The sequence below is a fragment of the Anolis sagrei genome, chromosome 4 (assembly GCF_037176765.1).
Source record: "Anolis sagrei isolate rAnoSag1 chromosome 4, rAnoSag1.mat, whole genome shotgun sequence".
Taxonomy (NCBI): domain Eukaryota; kingdom Metazoa; phylum Chordata; class Lepidosauria; order Squamata; family Dactyloidae; genus Anolis; species Anolis sagrei.
Window position 1 is genome coordinate 104,060,951 of NC_090024.1, and position 21,159 is coordinate 104,082,109.

At 44.4% G+C, this 21,159-nt stretch overlaps 1 protein-coding gene across 1 annotated transcript in view; it reads right to left on the reverse strand.

Moving 5' to 3' along the window:
• ANKRD33B (ankyrin repeat domain 33B) overlaps positions 1-16,428 on the reverse strand; it is a 66,549-nt gene extending 50,121 nt beyond the window's left edge. Inside the window, exon 1 of the mRNA XM_060774649.2 lies at positions 13,671-16,428. Coding sequence (XP_060630632.2) covers positions 13,671-14,147 — 477 coding nt within the window. The 5' untranslated portion in view covers positions 14,148-16,428. The remainder of the gene's footprint in view (positions 1-13,670) is intronic.
• Positions 16,429-21,159: the final 4,731 nt, after the last annotated feature.

Here is a 21,159-nt window from a genome sequence, read left to right on the forward strand (position 1 = left end):
TTCCCCGATTTGAACGGCCGACCTTTTGGTCAGCAAATTCAGCAGATCAGTGGTTTAACCTGCTGCGCCACTGTGGGTTCCAGAAATAATATCATACGAAAGTTGACTGGCACAACCTGGAGATCACAACCAAACACAGTGAAGACATCTGCTCTTGCACTTTGCTACTCTGCTGCTGAATAAGCATGCCCAGTGTGGAATAGATCTCACCACATTAAAACAGAGGATGTGGCTCTTATTGAGACATGCCGCATTATCGCAAGATGTCTATGCCATACACTGCTGGAGAAATTACACTGTTTAGCTGGTACTGCACTACCTGATATCTGCTGGGAAGTATCAGCCTGTAATGAAAAGACCAAGGCATTGACATCTCCGGCCCATCCTCTGTTCAGATATCAGCCAGCATGCCAACAACTTAAATCAAGAAACCTGCTTCCTAAGATCTACAGAGATACTTTCAGGAACACCTCAGTAAGCGAGAGTCCAAAAGTGGCAGATTAAAACCTAGAAACTCAATCAGTGGCTGATACCATATGAGAAACTCCCTCTGGGCACACAGAAGGCTGGGCGACTTGGAAGGTGCTGAACAAACTGTGCTCTGGCACCATGAGATGCAGAGCTAGTTTTAAGAAAGAAGGCCACAAAGTGGAGTTCACAACATGCGAGTGTAGAGAAGAGCAAACCATAGACCACTTACTACAATGCAGTCTGGGCCCTGCCACATGCACAATGGAGGGCGTTCTTACAGCGATAACAGAGGCACTTCAAGTGGCCAGCTTCTGGCCAAAGGAAATTTTGTATAATACCAATTTTTTTCTGTGGTTTTTCTATACATTATAACTGTATTCATAATTCACTTCTGACATGATAAATAAATAAATTATGTCATTTAGCAAAATAGCAGAAATTTAATAAAAATAAAAGAGGAAACAAGTCTAAATGCCATGTCTGAGAGTTAGGAACTAGCATGGAGTAATGATTTGAGTATTAGGCTAGGATTCTATCTACATTGTTGAATTAAAGCAGTTTGACACCTTTTAACTGAAATGGTTCATTGCTATGGGATCATGTGAGTTATAGTTCTTAGCTTTCTCTACTAAATAGTGGTGGTATCTCATCCAATGACAACTCCCATGATTCCACAGCATGGAACCATGGCAATTAAAGATATGTCAAGCTGCATTAATTCTACAGTATAGATGCGCCCTAGGATTTGGGAAGGAGCCCATGGTGGCATAGTGAATTAAAGCACTGAGCTGCTGAGCTTGTTGACCGAAAGGTCAATCCGGGGAGCGGCGTGAGCTTCTGCTGTTAGCCCCAGCTTCTGCCAACCTAGCAGTTTGAAAACATGCAAATGTGAGTAGATCAATAGGTACTGCTTCAGCAGGAAGATAATGACGCTCCTTGGAGTCATGCCAGCCACATGACCTTGGAGATGTCTATGGATAATGCCGGCTCTTCGGCTTGGAAATGGAGGTGAGCACTACACCCTAGAGTCGGACACGACTGAACTTCATGTCAGGGGAAAACCTTTACTTTTACCTTCGGATTTGGGAAGAATGAGGCTCAGTCTTGGAAAGCCATGTGTGACCTTGGATGCCCTCTCAGTTTCAGAGGAAAACAATGGAAAGCCCTTCTAAGCAAGTCTTGCTAAGAAACCCCCGTGACGAAGTTGCCTTACGGTTGCCATAAGTTGGAAACAACTTGAAGGCACACAACAACAATAACAACAACAACAACTTCACAGAGCAGAGTAAATGGAAAAGACTGAACTTCACCTGTTCCACAGAAACAAGCTTCCAAAACTTTGTTATTGCATGTATTGGTTCTTTAGAGAATTAAGCATACACACAAATACATACATGTAAACAAACAAACATACCGATACATACAAATATATACTTTGTCCCTCCCTTCTCTCTCTATTGGTGCAAAAAAAAAAATCACTGAATGCATACACAAAATTGACCTGCCACGCAAGATGCCACCACTGCTCTAGAATAAAGCTCTAAGGTTATTAATAAGACTTCAATATAAACTATTATGAATCCAGGAAATCGTATGTTAGTGGGCAAAGTGAAGTTTTCATTTTCTCAGCAGATCAAGAGTTGGAGGAACTAATCCAAGTCTGTTTGATTTTTCATTGCTCATTTTTGCTCCTGGGATGGCATAGGCCTCAGGTTATCTAATGTTATAGAACTGCCTGAGGTTATTCAACACTTGATTAATTCAACTGTAAAGTTTCTTAAGAAAGTTCTGTATACTTATGCCTTCATGCACAGCACTTGCGATATTTAACCTTTAATTTCTTTAATCTTTTTTATACTTTTACCTTTTTAAAAATTCCTTTTAAACTCTCAGAACTTGGTATCACATCACAATTTATTATTATTATTATTACTATTATTATTATTATTATTATTATTATTAAACTTTATTTATACCCTGCCACCATCTCCCCAGGGGGACTCGGGGTGGCTTACATAAGGTCAAGCCCAACAATATAACAATGCAAATAAACAACATAGAACAGCAATAAAAAATATGAAAATAAAAATAAAATACAAGACACAATATAAATAAACATCAACAATATAAAATCACAATAATTAAACACAATAAAATAAATCACGGTGAGCAGGGCCGATAGCAAGGATTAAAATTTTAAAACGCTGGATGAGAAGGCAATGTATTGTATCTGGACGGGATCAGAGAGTGGAAGGTAGGGTTTAATTGCACTAGTAGGAAGGAAATAAAGTGATTCCGAGGACAATTATTTGCAGGGTTTGGTCAGGTCAGAGGTTATAGTTCAGCTAATCATTCCTTGAAGGCACACTGGAACAACCATGTTTTCAAGCTGTTCCTAAAGACTGCCAAAGTGGGGGCTTGCCTAGTTTCTCTGGGGAGTGGATTCCTGAGTCGAGGGGCCACCACAGAGAAGGCCCTCTCCCTCGTCCCCACAATTCGCACTTGCGATGGAGGCAGGGGTGCGAGAAGGGCCTCTCTGGAAGATAGAAGGGATCATATAGGTTCATAATCCTGTCACAAAGATAGGGTGGGTCCCAAACCAGTGAAGGCTATCATGGTATCCTTCTGGGACGACTCTCTGGGATGGGTCTCGGGGGCACGGTTTTGTCGTGGCTCCAATCCTTCCTGGAGGGTCGATCCCAGATGGTGAAGCTGGGAGACGCCTGCTCGGCCCCCTGGCCTTTGACCTGTGGGGTCCCGCAAGGCTCTATTCTGTCTCCCATGCTCTTTAACATCTACATGAAACCGCTGGGAGAGGTCATCCGGAGTTTTGGAGCTAGGTGCCGCCTCTATGCAGATGACACACAGCTCTACTACTCCTTTCCACCTAATTCCAAGGAGGCCTCTCGGGTGCTGGACAAGTGCCTGGCCGCTGTGTCTATCTGGATGAGGAGGAACAAGCTGAAGATCAATCCCGGCAAGACAGAGGTCCTTCTGGTCGATCGTAAACCTGACCAGGGTATAGGGTGGCAACCTGTGCTGGACGGGGTTACACTCCCCCTGAAGTCACAGGTCCGCAGTTTGGGAGTCCTCTTGGATTCAACGCTTACGCTTGAGGCTCAGGGTTCGGCGGTGTCTGGGAGGGCTTTCGCACAACTGAGACTCGTGCGCCAACTGCGACCGTACCTCACGAAGGCGGATCTGGCCAGAGTGGTCCATGCCTTGGTCACCTCCAGATTGGATTACTGCAATGCGCTCTACGTGGGGCTGCCCTTGAAGACGGCTCGGAAGCTCCAACTGGTCCAACGATCAGCAGCCAGGATGCTAACTGGGGCCCCTTACAGAGAGAGGTCAACCCTCCTGTTTAAGGAGCTCCACTGGCTGCCATTTATTTTCCGAGCCCAATTCAAGGTGCAGGTGCTTACCTACAAAGCCCTGAACGGTTTGGGACCAGCCTACCTGCGTGACCACATCTCCATCTATGAACCCACACGTTCTCTTCGGTCATCTGGAGAGGCCCTGCTCGTGATCCCACCGGCGTCGCAAGCGCGCTTGGTGGGGATGCAGGACAGGGCCTTTTCCGTGGTGGCCCCCCGACTCTGGAACACCCTCCCCAAAGACCTTAGACAGGCCCCTACATTGGCTGCCTTCAGAAAGAACTTGAAGACCTGGCTTTTCCGATGCGCCTTCCCAGATTAGGAAATCTCCACCACCAAGTCCCATAAGCACTCTATCAGAACCAATGATTGCTGCACATCGCACATCGCACTTGCCCTGGAAGCCCTATATATACCTCCTGTCACATCAGCACTTTTAATCTTGTACCCATTGCTCTGGCCCAGCCCAGTTTTATTGTGTTTACTGTATTGTGCCTGTTGTTTATTTTGCTTTATTCTGTTTTTAATTGTTTGATTTGCTTAGATTGTATTGTTGTGTTATGTGTTGAGGCCTCGGCCTGTGTAAGCCGCATCGAATCCTTCGGGAGATGCTAGCGGGGTACAAATAAAGTTTAATAATAATAATAATAATAATAATAATAATAATAATAATTTGTAGGTAAGTACCTGCACCTTGAATTGGGACCAGAAAATAAACGGCAACCAATGGAGCTCCTTAAACAGGGGAGTAGACCACTCCCTGTAATTCGCACCAGTTAGTAGTCTGGCTGCCGCTTATTGGACCAATTGGAATTTCCGGGCCATCTTCAAGGGCAGCCCCACGTAGAGCACATTGCAATAGTCCAAACAAGGTCCCTTCTACGATGGCATATAATCCAGATTATCAAATAAGATATTCCACATTATCTGCTTTGAACTGGATTATATGAGTCTACTCTGCAGATAATCTGGATTTTATATGGCAGTGTATCAGGGGCCTAAGACAGAGAGAAAAGACTCTGGGTGCAACTACGCTATAGTATTAATGCAGCTTGACACCACTGTAACTACAACGACTCAATGCTATGGAATCATGTGACTTTTTTTTAAATAATCTTTATTGAGGTTTTCTAAAGGTACAATCTATAAAAATAGAGCAATAAAAATAGCACAGTTTGTCAGATAGAGATATATGAGAATAAAGAAGAAAATAGCAGGAGGAAAGAAAAAGGATAGGTAGCCATTGAAGGGGGGGGGATTTACTTTGGTTATTTGGGGGGGGGGGAATCATGTGACTTGTAGTTTCACAAGTCATTCGCTTTCTCTGCTGGTACTTGCCAAACTACAACTCCCATGATTCCATAGCATTGAGCCATAGCATTGGTGTCAAACTGCATTAATTCAACAGTGTAAATGTACCTTGACTTTTGCCACAGAAGAAGGCACAGAAAAGCCTACCTTTTCCAAAGTTAATGTTTATACATCCTACTAACGCTCTTACATAACCTTGGAAAGCTTGAAAATAGTGTCCAGTAAAACTTCTCTCCCTACTTAAGAGAGCGATTCCTTGATTCCCTCCTTCCTTCTTTACTTTTCCCTCTTTCTCTCTCTCTCTGACATCCTGAAGAAGTTCAACAAGCTTCCAGTGCACTCGACTCAGCAGTTAAGGACTGCTTTTCATCACACTCATTTCTAAATTTCTAATTGGTCTACTATCCAATTGGTTAATTCTTGTTTCCCACTATCAACATATGCAACACAGGATAGAAACTCTTATCTATGGATCACTTTTCCTTCTTCGGATGGCTCATTAAGATATTAAAACTTCCTCCCTTCTCTTGCCATGTATCAGACTCTGTTCTTTCGTTCCTTCTCCAAAGCTCATCCTGGGCCCTTTCCACACAGGTGAATAAAATCCCACATTATCTGCTTTGAACTGGAATATATGGCAGTGTGGACTCAGATAACCCAGTTCAAAACAGATACTGTGGGATTTTCTGCCTTGATATTCTGGTTTATATGATTGTGTGTGTGGGGAGGGGGGGGGCTTAGGCTTTGTCCTTGAATTTGTGACAAGTTTATTTATTTATTCATTTATTTACAACATTTATATGCCGCTCTTCTCACCCCAAAGGGGACTCAAAGCAGCTTACAAGATATATATACATACAATATATATTATTAGCATAGTACAATATTAGTATTATATATTACCATATTGTACTATACCATTATATTGTAATATTATTAGTAATATTACGTGTAATGTAAATATACATAATTATAATATCATTATTATTAGTAGTAGTATATTGTATTATATTATAATATTATAATGTTCTTCCTCCCTTCTCTCTTCAAACCCTTGATCATCTTGTTTTTGTTGACATTTATTTCGGTTTATACTTTACTCAGGGAAGCGTGCTTGCTCCATCCATGTTCAACATCTACACAAATGATCAGCCACTGCCAGAAGGGACAGAGAGTTTCATCTATGCTGATGATCGTGCCATTACTGCTCAAGCAGGGAGCTTTGAGATGGTTGAACAGAAGCTTTCCGAAGCTCTAGGTGCTCTTACTGCCTATTACAGGGAAAACCAGCTGATCCCCAACCCATCTACAACACAGACATGCGCCTTTCATCTCAAGAACAGAGAAGCATCCCGAGCTCTGAGGATTACCTGGGAAGGAATCCCACTGGAGCATTGCAGCGCACCCAAATACCTGGGAGTCACTCTGGACCGTGCTCTTACCTACAAGAAGCACTGCCTGAACATCAAGCAAAAAGTGGGTGCTAGAAACAGCATCATACGAAAGCTGACTGGCACAACCTGGGGATCACAACTAGATACAGTGAAGACATCTGCCCTTGCGCTGTGCTACTCTGCTGCTGAGTATGCATGCCCAGTGTGGAACACATCTCACCACACTAAAACAGTGGATGTGGCTCTTAATGAGACATGCTGCATTATCACGGGGTGTCTGCGCCCTACACCACTGGAGAAGTTACACTGTTTAGCTGGTATTGCACCACCTGACATCTGCCGGGAAGTAGCAGCCAACAGTGAAAGGACCAAGGCAGTGACATCTCCAGCTCATCCCCTGTTTGGGTATCAGCCAGCACGTCAATGACTTAAATCTAGAAATAGTTTTCTAAGATCTACAGAGACACTCGCTGGAACACCTCAGCAAGCAAGAGTCCAAAAGTGGCAGGCTCAAACCCAGAACCTCAACCAGTGGCTGATACCAAATGAGAGACTCCCCCCTGGGCACACAGAGGACTGGGCGACTTGGAAGGCGCTGAACAGACTGCGCTCTGGCACCACGAGATGCAGAGCCAACCTTCAGAAATGGGGCTACAAAGTGGAATCCACAACATGCGAGTGCGGAGAGGAGCAAACCACTGACCACCTGCTGGAATGCAACCTAAGTCCTGCCACATGCACAATGGAGGACCTTCTTGCAGCAACATCAGAAGCACTCCAAGTGGCCAGATACTGGTCAAGGGACATTTAATCAACTACCAAGCTTGCAAACTTTGTGTTTTGTCTGTTTGTTTGTTTGTTTTTTTAAAATGTAATACAAATATCTGGTTGCTCCTGACACGATAAATAAAAATAAAGTATTATATATTACTGTATTGTACTATACCATTATATTGTAATATTATTAGTAATATTATGTGTAATATAAAATATATAATTATAATATCATTATTATTAGTAGTAGTATTGTATTGTATTACATTATAATATTATAATGTTCTTCCCCCCTTCTCTCTTCAAACCCTCGATCATCTTGTCTTTGTTTACATTTATTTCGGACTACACCTTTTAATCTTATGAGAATCTAAAACTTTGTTGATGAGTACCTTCAAGTAATTTTTGACTTATGGAAACTCTAAGGCAAAACTATCACTGTCTTTTCTTGGCACGATTGGACCAGAGAAGTGGCTGCCTTTGCCTTCCCAAGGCTGAGAGAGTGTGACTTGCACAAGGTCACCCACTGAGCAAGGCTATTCATAACAGAATGACTTGGAGATCTCTCAGTCATAGAGTCACCATAAATAGAAGTCAACTTAAACAGCAATTTACAACAAATGTAAGACTATCATGAAAACCAATTATATAAGGCCGAGGATTCAATCTTTTGTCTCTAGAGCCGTAGTCCAATCCTCAAACCTGCCTCTCTAACATAATGGCCCTTTTCTAAACCATTATCTCATTAGCAATGAGTGAATGGCTTAGAAAATGTACAGTCCAGCCTGAAGAACTGTTTCAGAATTCACCTTTTATACTGAAAGAAAAAAAAATACATATCAGTTTCTTTTTAAATGAACATTATAGCAATCATCTTTAAAATGGATGATTCCTATTGATGGTGGGACAGAATAAATTATATTCAGGTTGAGTATCACTTATCTGAAATGCTTGGGAGCAGAAGTATTTTAGATTTTTTTTTAAAAAAAAATGGAATACCTGCATTTGTATACGTATACATAATGTGATATTTTGGGGCCATGGGTGGCACAATAGGTTCAACACTTGTGCTGCTGAAGGTTGACGGGATGAGATCCTGCTGTTAGCCCTCGCTCCTGCCCAGAGGCGCCCCTAGGTAATTTTCAACAGTAAGCAAACAGTATTTTGCCCCCCGCCCCCCAAGCAATCACTGATATATATTTTCTGTTCGTCGTGGGAATTGTGTATGCCATATTTAGTTCAATTCCATCATTGGTGGAGTGCATAATGCTCTTTGATTATAGGTGAACTATACATCCCAGTAACTACAGCTCGCATATGTCAAGGTCAATTTTCCCCCAAGAGCGCCTCAAGAGCGCCCCTGGGCAAAATCAACTATACTGCAAATGCTTACTTTGCGTTATGAGTTGAGCTGCCCCTGCTCCTGCCAACCTAGCAGTTCAAAAGCATGCAAATGTGAGTAGATCAAACACGGTTGGTGGAGACGACGGAGAGGGCCTTCGCAGTGGTGGCCCCCTGGCTCTGGAACTCCCTCCCTAGGGAGATCAGACAGGCTCCTACTTTGTCCTCCTTTTGGTCACAACTAAAAACCTGGATGATCCAGTGTGCTTTTGATTAAGCAGTCCACCAGTAATTTTTCCTCATCCCTACCTTGTTTCAGCACTTTATGCTGACCCTTTTAGTGCCCACCTCAACACTTTTGATAACACTATTCCCAGCCCTGTCTACTTGATTGTTGCACTTTCCTTGCGCTCCCTTCAGGATGTACTCCATTCATGGAGCCTGAACCGCAGCTATGTTCTTTCTCAGCCATATTATTTTGTTGTTGTTTACAATTGTGATTGTTTTTATATTTTATCTGATGTTTTTAATTTGATTGTGTTTTATCTGTAATTGTTAACCCTTGTAAGCCGCCCCGAGTCCCCTTGGGGAGATGGTTGGCGGGGTATAAAAATAAAGTTATTATTATTATTATTATTATTATTATTATTAGATCGATAGGTACCGCTTTGGCAGGAAAAGGGGAAAAGATGTTCCACGCAGTAATGCCGGCAACACAACCAGCAGGATCTATGGACAGTGCAGGCTCCTTGGCTTAGAAATGGAGAAGAGCACCTCCCCCAGAGTTGGAGATGAGTACCACCTTCAGAGCCAGAAATGAAAGGAGAAGCCTTTGCCTTTGTCTGTGTATTTGTGTCTCATTATATTTCATTGTAACAAGGCATTGAATGCTTGCCTGTGTCTGTTTCTATGCTGTAATTGGCTCTGAGTCCCCTTGGGGAGAAGGATGGAATATAAATAAAGTGTTGCTATTATTATTATTATTATTATTATTGACACAAAAGCACAGTATGTCACAGCAAACGAGATCTATATGCTGGATTTCATATCACAAAATCACAAGTCAAACACTTCCCAAGCATCTAGGACTGTGTAATTTTCGGATGATGCGCGCAGATCCAAGTAAGGTGGCCTTTTACAGTTGACAGATCGTGATTTTGTTGATGTTTATTGTTTCCAAATGCCAGCTGAGATCTTTTGGCACGGCACCCAGTGCGCCAATGACCACTGGGACCACCTGTACTGGTTTATGCCAGAGCTTTTGCAGTTAGATTTTGAGGTCTTGATAGCGGCTGAGTTTTTCCTGTTGTTTTTCCTCTATTATTATTATTATTATTATTATTATTATTATTATTATTATTATTATTATTATTTGGAGATGGGACCCAAATCTAAACAGACAATTCATTTATGTTTGATATACACTTTAAAAACATAACCTGAAGGTAATTTTTATTCTGTGTATGAAACAAAGTTTGCATACACTGGACCATCAAATGTCAAAGTGTCACGGTCTCAGACACCTCTGTGGACACTTTTTGGATTTTTTTTTTAGTATTTCAGAATTTGAAATACATGGTGCACAACCTGTACAGCCATTGTTCACTGACAATGTATTTTCACATTTTCAGCACCTTGGCTAGCTCCTTTAAAACTCTGGACTAAACCTAAAGTGAATTCCCTGTCCCACTTAAATCAGAGCTACCAGCTGTCCCTGTCACATTCTAACACCTTTACTAATTCTCTTTGGTATGAAGTTGGGTATCTTACCCACTTGTATTCCATTTTCATGTTAATTTATTGATGTAGTACAGTCATTGGGGGGAAAATCTGTCTTATCGCTTTCATACTGAAAACATCAATGGGAAACAGCAGAGAATTAGGTAGCCTTTCACATATTATCCTGGAAGCAAGATTGCCACTGAAAGGCCAAATTGCTATGAAGGCATCTCCCCATATGGTCAACTGCCCATTTACTTTACTTTGTGTTACTGAAAGAGAAGAAACAACTTGGCAGAAATTCAAGGACTGGGCCTAAGAAGGGTTTTGGAGAAAGAAGTAGAGTGCAGAGCTATGTGGAACAGACCAAAACTTTATAGAGAAGGGAGCATGTTTTAATATCTCATAGAATCATATAGTTAGAAGAGACCACAAGGGTCATCCAGACCAACTCCCTGCCATGCAGGAACACACAATCAAAACGCCCCCAACAGACGACCATCCATAAGAATGTGGACAATTTCAACAGAAAGGAGGAAATCATGAAAATGAACAAAATCTGACTACCAGTATTTTAAAAACTCTAAAATTATAACTGCAAAACAACACCCAAACACAGAAAAACTCCGGAAAGGAAACAATCAGGGACAGCTAATCACCTCTCAACAAAAGATTCCCCCAGGCACTAACAAGCCACACCAAAAAAAAGCTGCCAGGACATCAAATGCTAATCAAGGTGGCCAGTTGCTCCAACAGACAAGAGTTTTTTGTCCCACCCTGGTCATTCCACAGATATATAAACCCATTTTTCCTAATTTCCAACAGACTTCACAGCCTCTGAGGATGCCTGCCATAGATGCAGGCGAAACGTCAGGAGAGAATGCCTCTAGAACATGGCCGTACAGCCTGAAAAAGCCTACAACAACCCATCCAGTCTCTGTTTAAAAACCTTCAAAGGAGATTTCACCACCCAGCAAAGCAGCCTTTTTTTACTTGCAAACAACTCTTACCATCAGGAAGTTCTTTCTAATGCTTAGGCAGAATCTTTTCCCCTGCAATTTGAATCCATTGCCCTAGAGCAATAAACAAGCTTGAAGCCTCCTCAATGTGATATCCTTTCACCTATTTAAACATGGCTATCATGTCCCCTCTCAGCCTTCTTTCATCCAGACTAAATATACCTAATTCCGGGGCCTTCCACACAGTCATAAAACCCAGAATATCAAGTTATAAAATCCCACAATACCTGCTTTGAACTGGGTTATCTGAGTCCACACTGCCATATATTCCAGTTCCAAAGCAGAAAATGTGGGATTTTATTCAGCTGTGTGGAAGGGACCTCACTCAGTCATTCCTCATAGGGCTTGGTTTCCAAACCTTTGATGATTTTGGTTGCCCTCCTCTGGACTTGTTCCAGTTTGTTAATATCCTACTTGAATTATGTCCCTAAACTGGACACAGGGTTCCAGGTGAGGTCTGGCCAAAGCAGAATAGAGTGGGACTGTGACTTCCCTCAATCTACATGCTATCCTCTTATTGATGAAGCCTGGAATCGCATTGGCTTTTTAAACTGCCACATCACACTATTGACTCATGTTCAGCTTGTTCTACTGAGACTGCTAAATCCCTTTCTCGTGGACTGTTTTCAAGTCAAGTGTTGCCGATCCTATATCTGTATGTTTCATTTTTATTGCCAAAGTCTGCTTCCAACTCCCTGTTGGAAATCATTTTGTTACTTTTGTCCCAGCTCTTTAATCTCTTAAAGCAGCGTTTCTCAACCTGGGGGTCGGGACCCCTGGGGGGGGGGGGTGTCACAAGACGATGTCAGAGGGGTCACCAAGACCATCAGAAAACACATTATTTTCTGTTGGTCATGGGGGTTCTGTGCGGAAAGTTTGGCCCAATTCTATCATTGGTGGGGTTCAGAATGTTCTTTGATTGTAGGTGAACTAGAAATCCCAGCAACTACAACTCTCAAATGTCAAGGTATATTTTCCCCAAACTCCACCAGTGTACACATTTCGGCCTATTGCATATTTGTGCCAAGTTTGGTCCACAGTGCACTGTTTGAGTCCACAGTGCTCTCTGGAAGTAGGTGAACTACAACTCCCAAACTCAAAGTCAATGCCCACCAAACCCTTCCAGTATTTTCTGTTGGTCTTGGGAGTTCTGTGTGCCAAGTTTGATTCAATTCCATCATTGGTGGAGTTCAGAATGCTCTTTGATTGCAGGTGAACTATAAATCCCAGCAATTACAACTCCCAAATGTCAAGGTATATTTTCCCCAAACTCCACCAGTGTACACATTTCGGCCTATTGCATATTTATGCCAAGTTTGGTCCACAGTGCACTGTTTGAGTCCACAGTGCTCTCTGGAAGTAGGTGAACTACAACTCCCAAACTCAAAGTCAATGCCCACCAAACCCTTCCAGTATTTTCTGTTGGTCTTGGGAGTTCTGTGTGCCAAGTTTGTTTCAATTCCATCATTGGTGGAGTTCAGAATGTTCTTTGATAGTAGGTGAACTATAAATCCCAGCAACTACAGCTCCAAAATGACAAAATCAATCCCTCCCCCAACTCCACCAGTATTCAAATTTGGGTGTATTGGGTATTTGTGTCCAGTGTCTGAAAATACATCCTGCATATCATATATTTACATTATGATTGATAACAGTCACAAAATTACAGTTATGAAGTAGCAACAAAAATAATTTTATGGTTGGGGGGTCACCACAAGATGACTAACTGTATTAAGGGGTTGAGAACCATTAGGAAGGTTGAGAACCATTGTTTTAAGGTCATTTTGGAGTCTGATCTTGTCCTCTGGGCTATTATCTATCCTTCCCAATTTGGTGTGGTCTGCAAACATAAAAAAACATGTTTTCTGTTCTATCATCTAAGTCATGGATGACAAGATGGGTCCAGGACAGAACTTCCTGCTGTGGCACCCCACTCAAGGACAAAGAGAAGTCAACTATTTCCTGCCTAGCAATAGCATTGCCCAACCCATATTTTGTTAGCTTCTTTGTGATAATATCATGGGCAACTTGGTCGAAGGCCTTCCTGAAATGGAGAGCTAATCTTAATGAACCAACTGAAAGGCCAAGAAAAACAGGCCAAGAGAAACCAAAGAAACAAAGTTTGAAGGAGTAGAGTAACTTTGCTGAAGGTTAAGCAGTAAGTGCCATGGTCAAAGTGGAGGGATGGTTTCGGGGTGCGGGGGGGGGGGGTCTGTGAAGCCCTGTCCCTCCCTCCCCCCTTCCTCCTCTCCTTCAAGGCTCACCCGCTTGTTGCGGTCGGTCTCCTTGACGTGTTCCTCATCGGGCCCCTGTCGGATGAGGGTCTTGAGGGCAGCAGCATTGTTGGTGCAGCAAGCGCGGAAAAAGGAGGGTGGTGGCTCAGAGCTGGGTGACCCTTCTGACTCCCCCAGTGACCAGACTTCCTCCCTATCCTCCGGCTCATCTTCCTCCCCGTCCCGCGGTGGGTAAAAGGAGTCCTCTGAGGCCAGGCTCCGTGTCTCCGACATATCCGAGAAGTCCGCCAAGTCTTCATATTCCTCCTCATAGTCCTCCTCATCGTCGGGTGCCCCCTCCCCTCGTGGGGCAGAAATAACAACAACAGCATGGCCTGCTCCAAGGGGCTCCACTTGGGCCTCGGACCCCGAAGGTCCCCCGTGGGCAAAAGGCGGTGGCTGGAGGTGCTTCGTGGAGGGGCTCCGTCCTTCCCCGACCACCTTCCCATCCCCAGAGAGGAGCACCATCTCCACTTTGCCTCCCCAGTGCCGGAATTTGGACAAATCGGGCCCTGTGCTAGTTAAGTTATGAGGCCCCTTCCTTGGGCCTTGAAGCTCGGCCTAGTTGGCCTACACTGTCTGCTTTGTGGCACACTCCCATAGACTATTGACCCTATCATTATGTCTGGAATCAGAAACAGAACACCTTCAAATTTAGAATTGCACCACATAAACAAAATCCATCATCGGCCAACAGGGCCCTGTGCTTAAGCACACCTAAGCACAATGGTAAATCCAGCACTACCTCTACCAAAGGGGCTGCTTTTCCTGCGCAAAGTGAGGGGAAGCTGTTAACTCAAGGGGCAAAAGAACCTCCCATTCAGCACTGACTATGCCAAAGGGGCTGCTTTTCCTGTCCAAAGTGAGGGGAAGCTGTTAAGGGGCAAAAGAGCCTCCCATCCAGCACTGCCTCAGCCAAAGGGGCTGCTTTTCCTGTCCAAAGTGAGGGGAAGCTGTTAACTCAAGGGGCAAAAGAACTTCCCATCCACCACTGACTATACCGAATGGGTTTCTTTTCCTGCTCAAAGTGAGGGGAAGCTGTTAAAAGGCAAAAGAGCCTCCCATCTGGCTCTGACTATACCAAAGGGACTGCTTTTGCTGCCCACAGTGAGGGGAAGTTGTTAACTCAAGGGGCAAAAGAGTCTCCCATCAGGCACTGACTATACGAAAGGGACTACTTTTTCTGCCCAAAATGAGGGAAAGCTGTTAACTCAAGGGGCAAAAGAGCCTCCCATCCAGCACTGACTATACCAAAGGGGCTTCTTTTCCTGCTCAAAGTGAGGGGAAGCTGTTAAGGGACAAAAGAGCCTCCCATCTAGCATTGACTATACCAAAGGGACTACTTTTTCTGCCCAAAATGAGGGGAAGCTGTTAACTCAAGGGGCAAAGGAGCCTCTCATCAGGAACTGACTATGCCAAAGATAACTGCTTTCCCTGCCCAAAGGGGGGGGGACTGTTAACTCAAGGGGCAAAAGAGCCTCTCATCCAGCACTGACTATACCAAAGGAGCTGCTTTTCCTACTCAAAGTGAGGGGAAACTGTTAACTCAAGGGGCAAAAGAGCCTCCTACATGGCACTGTCTTTATTGAAGGGGCTGCTTTTCCTGCCCAAAGTGAGGGGAAACTATTAACTCAAGGGGCAAAAGAGCCTCCTATCTGGCACTGTCTCTATTGAAGGGGCTGCTTTTTCTGCCCAAAGTGAGGGGAAGCTGTTAACTCAAGGTGCAAAAAGGGTCTCCCATTCAGAAAGGACCAGAAGACTTTCAGAGGGAGAGATAAAAGCAGGGAAAAGAAGGAGAAAATGGTGGCTGAATCCCAGTCTGGCATGAACCTTCAAGGCAAAAGGCACCAGCTTGCTTCCTCGGCCCATAAATCTCAAACTGGAGCCATGAAGGCAGGGAAAAGGAGGCCTCCCTTTTCAGACGGGTCCCTGAACCCTCATCCAAACTTGGTTTGGAGGACTTTAGAGGGGGGAAAGGGGGGAGAGGATACCTTTAAAAGCACTTAAACTCCCAACTTGAGGACCTTGAGAGGAGCTAGTGGAAGGAAAAGAAGCAGGAGACATTACAAACCACTTTCCTCCAAGGACAAAGCAGAAAAAGTCCAGCAGAAAGTTGGAGAAAGCAACTTCTTCCTTGTGTTGAGGCTCACACCAGCGACAGGATCCGGAGGATATGTATCCTACGACAGGCTCACAGAACTAGTCGAGGACTCCTCAAATCATAGAATCAAAGAGTTGGAAGAGACTTCATGGGTCATCCAGTCCAACCCCCTGCCAAGAAGCAGGAATATTGCATTCAAAGCAACCCCGAGAGATAGCCATCCAGTCTCTGTTTAAAAGCTTCCAAAGAAGGAGTCTCTACCACACTTAAGGGCAGAGAGTTCCACTGCTGAACAGCTCTCCCAGTCAGGAAGTTCTTCCAAATGTTCAGTTCTTGTAGATCTCAGCCGCTTTCTCTAGACATCCAAATACACCTGACTGGCAATAGCTGCTTCCAAGAGGTTGAAATCTTCGGAGGAGGAAAGAAATCTGAGCGAGGCGACTCCAAGGCTTCCAGGCAGACGAGGCGTTGCTTTCATCCCATCGATGGGAAGAAGTTGTTCAGGGAAAGAGAGGGGAAGGTTCCCTCGCCGCGTTTGCCTTGGAAGGAGCCCGATCGTGGGTTTTCCCCCCAGCTAAAGCGGTTCAGCAAGGGAGAAAGGGAGGGAGGGAGCAGAAGGACGGCTTAAAGCCCCGATACAGCTTCGAGGAAAGGAGTCCAAGCGTCCGCCCCGTCCCCAGGACTCCTAATCCGATCAAGCACAAGATTGAGCCTGTTGACATTCGCAGAAGGGATGGGCTTTCCAGGCGAGAGTGGAGGAAGGGGAGAATGAGCCTTTGGAGCCATCCCTCGGGGCGCTTTCGGCTCTCCCTCTCTCTCTCTCATTCTCCCTTCGGGACTTTCCGCCTCTCATTGTTTCCATTCGGCTTCTTATCAGACGCTTTCCCATTCTTTCTGCGCCGACAATATGAAAAGCCACGGGGAAGGAAGCTTCGGAGAAACTTCCCAGGAATCCAGTTTGGGAAGCATCGCATTGCTAGAAGGACTTGCAGGATATGTCAGCACTGTGTGCACAGGTTGAGTATCTCTTCCTCAGAAACGCTTGGGGCTAGCACTGCTTTGGATTTAGGATTTTGAAAGACCCGTATTTATTTCGATGCCAGCGCTGCTTGTGCTATTGGATCTCACAGCAGCATTTGACACAGTCGACCACAATCTCTTGACCCACCGCCTTGCTGTTGCTGGAATCAGGGGGACAGCTTTAAACTGGCTGTCCTCCTTTCTTCACAACCGTGGACAGCGAGTGGAGAGGGGAGGCCTGGTCTCTGAGAGGTCCCTTCTATCTTGTGGGGTTCCTCAGGGGGCCATTCTCTCCCCTCTGTTGTTTAACATCTATATGCGACCACTTGCTCAGCTGGTTCGAGGTTTTGGGCTTGAGTGTTATCAGTATGCTGATGACACTCAGCTGGTGCTGAAGATGGAAGGCCGACCGGACTCTGTACCCGATTGTTTCCATCAGTGCCTCGAGGCCGTTACTGGATGGCTGCGTGCCAGCAGGTTGAGGGTGAATCCAGCAAAGATGGTTGGGTGGACCGGGCAGTGGGGACATCCATCTGCCCACCCTGGATGGCGAGGCGTTACGCCCGTCATCATTGGTAAAGAGTCTGGGAGTCCTTTTGGACCCTCTGCTGACAATGGAGGCCCAGGTCTCCGCCATGAGCAGAACCGCCTTCTTTCACCTGCGGCAGGCTAGACGGCTGGCCCCTTACCTGTCCAGGGACGACCTAGCTACGGTGATCCAGGCCACAGTTATCTCAAGACTGGACTACTGCAACGCCCTCTACATTGGCCTCCCTCTATCGGTGATTCGGAAGCTCAAGTTGGTACAAAACGCAGCTGCTCGGTTTCTTGCGGGAATTCCGATGAGATGCCACACAACACCAATCTTACTACAGCTGCATTGGTTACCAATTGAGCACCGGATCACTTTCAAAGTGATGGTACTCACCTTTAAGGCCTTGCATGGTCTGGGGCCAATGTATCTGAGGGATCGTCTCACCCCCTACCAACCCCAGAGATTCCTCCGTTCTGAGGACCAAGATCTATTGGAAGTCCCCAGTGTCAAGACCTTGCGTCTAACGGCAACCAGACACAGAGCCTTCACAGCAGTGGCGCCATCAGTCTGGAATGCTCTGCCACCTGAAGTTCGTGCCCTGCGGGACTTACCAGCTTTCCGCAGGGCATGTAAGACATACCTGTTCCGACAGGCTTTTAATGTTTGATACTGTTGTTTTTAAATTGTTTTAAATTGCTTTTAAACTTTGTTAGATTTTAGCTATTCTTGTAAGCCGCTCTGAGCCCCAGGGGAGTGGCGGCATATAAGTTTAAATAATAAATAAATAAATAAATAAATAAATATTTGTTTGTTTGTTTGTTTGTTTGTTTACAGTATTTATATTCCGCCCTTCTCACCCCACAGGGGACTCAGGGCAGATTACAATGTACATATACAATTCAGAAAAACATCTATTTCTTTTTATTGACTACTCTAAAGCCTTTGACTGTGTGGATCATAATAAATTGTGGCAAGTTCTTGGTGGTATGGGCAATTAAATTTGTGTGCCAGCTGCGCCCGTACTTGGGAAGTCTGACTTGGCCACGGTGGTCCATGCTCTGGTTACATCCCGCATAAACTACTGTAACGCTCTCTACGTGGGTTTGCCTCTGAAGACTGCCCGGAAGCTGCAATTAGTCCAACAAGCGGCAGCCAGATTACTAACAGGAGCGGGGTACAGGGAGCATACTACTCCTCTGTTGCGCCAGCTCCACTGGCTGCCAATTAGCTTCCGAGCACAATTCAAAGTGCTGGTGTTGACCTATAAATCGCTAAATGACTCCGACCCAGTTTACCTGTCCGAACGGATTCTCCCCTATGAACCATCAAGGTTGTTAAGATCTTCTGGAGAGGCCCTGCTCTCGGTCCCACCACCCTCGCAAGCGCGTCTGGTGGGGACGAGGAACAGGGCCTTCTCGGTGGTGGCCCCTCGGCATTGAAACTCTCTCCCGTTAGAGATTAGGACTGCTCCTTCTCTCTTGACTTTTAGAAAGCTGGTGAAATCTTGACTTTGGAATATAGCATTTGATGAGTGAGTCAATAACTCTTGACCACACGGACGGATGGTGATGAATTGTGAATTGTGATTCCATTCTGACGACTTGACCTTATGTAATTATATGTTTGTATTTTAATGTATTTTATGGATTAGTGTATTATGAGATGTGATGTTTTTATACTATTGTTATGAATCTTATGTTGTGAACCGGCCTGAGTCCCTCTTCGGAGGTCGAGAAGACTGGGTTATAAAAGCTCTAAATAAATAAATACCAAATCACCGTGTCTCTCTCCTGAGGAATCCGTATAAGGACCAAGTAGCAACAGTAAGAACTGACCATGGAACAACAGACTGGTTCAAGATTGGGAAAGGCGTACGGCAGGGTTGGATACTCTCACCCAACCTGTTCAACTTGTATGCAGAACACATCATGCAATGTGCGAGGCTTGAGGAATGCATGGCTGGGGGGGAAATTGCTGGAAGAAACATTAACAACCTTAGATATGCAAATGACACCACTTTGATGGCCAAAAGCAAGGAGGAGCCGAGGAGCCTTCTAATCAAGGTGAAAGAAGAAAAGCGCAAAATCTGGGTTGCAATTAAACATCAAAAAAACCAAGATTATAGCAACAAGAATGATTGACAACTGGGAAATAGAGGGAGAAAACGTGGAGGCAGTGACAGACTTTGTATTTCTAGGTGCAAAGATTACTGCAGATGCAGGCTGCAGCCAGGAAATCTGGAGACACTTACTTCTTGGGAAGAGAGCAATGACCAATCCTGGTAAAACAGTGAAGAGTAGGGACATCACACTGGCAACGAAGATCCATATGGTAAAAGCAGTGGTTATTTCCCATAGTAACCTACGGATGTAAGAGCTGGACCGTAGGGAAGGCTGAGCGAAGGAAGATAGATACTTTTGAACTGTGGTGTTGGAGGAAAGTTCTGAGAGTGCCTTGGACAGTGAGAAGATCCAACCAGTCCATCCTCCAGGAAATAAAGCCCGGCTGCTCATTAGAGGGAAGAATAGTAGAAGCCAAGATGAAGTACTTTGACCACATCATGAGAAGAAAGGAAAGCTTAGAGAAGACAATGATGCTGGGGAAAATGGAAGGAAAAGGGAAGAGGGGCCGACCAAGGGCAAGATGGATGGATGGTATCCTTGAAGTGACTGGATTGACCTTGAAGGAGCTGGGGGTGGTAACAACTGACAGGGAGCTCTGGCGTGGGCTGGTCCATGAAGTCACGAAGAGTTGGAAACGACTGAACGAATGAACAACAACAACAAACATAGCTAAAACCAACAGCACCCCCTGACTTGATCTTAGAAACGTCCTAATCTTGGAGAGTGGAGAAGTCCAAATACAAAATGTATATACGATCCATATACGCCTTTTACACCTAACATGAATATAATTTTATTTATTTACCTACTTTAGTTTAATCCTGCCTTTCTCCCTATGTAGGGACTCAAGGCAGCTAGAAATAAATAGCCACAATGCAAATTAAAATTAAGACATGTGGGATAATTAATTACATGTTTGTGTTATAAAGACATTAAACATAAAAATCTTAAAATACATGAAAAACTACACAGCCATCCCAAAATCCCCATCACACAATCCCCAGCAGGCCCCTCTCATCATATATTTTTTTTCTGTGTCACAAGTGGCACAAGTTGCTTCTGGTGTGAAAGAATTGGCTATCTGCAAGGACGGTGCCCAGGGGATGCCCGGATGTTTTAATATTTTACCATCCTTGTGGGAGGCTTCTCTCATGTCCTGCATGGGGAGCTGGAGCTGACAGAGGGAGCTCTCCCCAATTCGAACCTCCGATCTGTCAGTCTTGAGTCCTGCCAGCAGAAGGGTTTAACCCATTGTGCCACCGGGGCTCCCTCATCATAAGTGCCTAATGGCAAAGGAACATTTTATAAAATAATAATAATAATAATAATCGATATATATGAAAATGTAATGTTCATTTGTAGGATTAACATAACTCAAAAAAACTGGGCGAACTGAAATCAAATTTGGACACAATACAGGTATCAGGCCAATGAGTGACCATCACTCATAAAAACACTGAAAAACACAGCAGGAAAAACTTAAAAAGCCAAAAAATAAAAAATACATTACAACACATGCACAAAACCACACACACACACATACACACACACACAAACACACATATACACAAATATATACACACACAAAGCACATATACACAGACTGGACCACAGCAACGCATGGCAGGGGACGGATCATCATCATCATCATCATCATCATCATCATCATCAATAGCTTTATTTATACCCCACCACCATCTT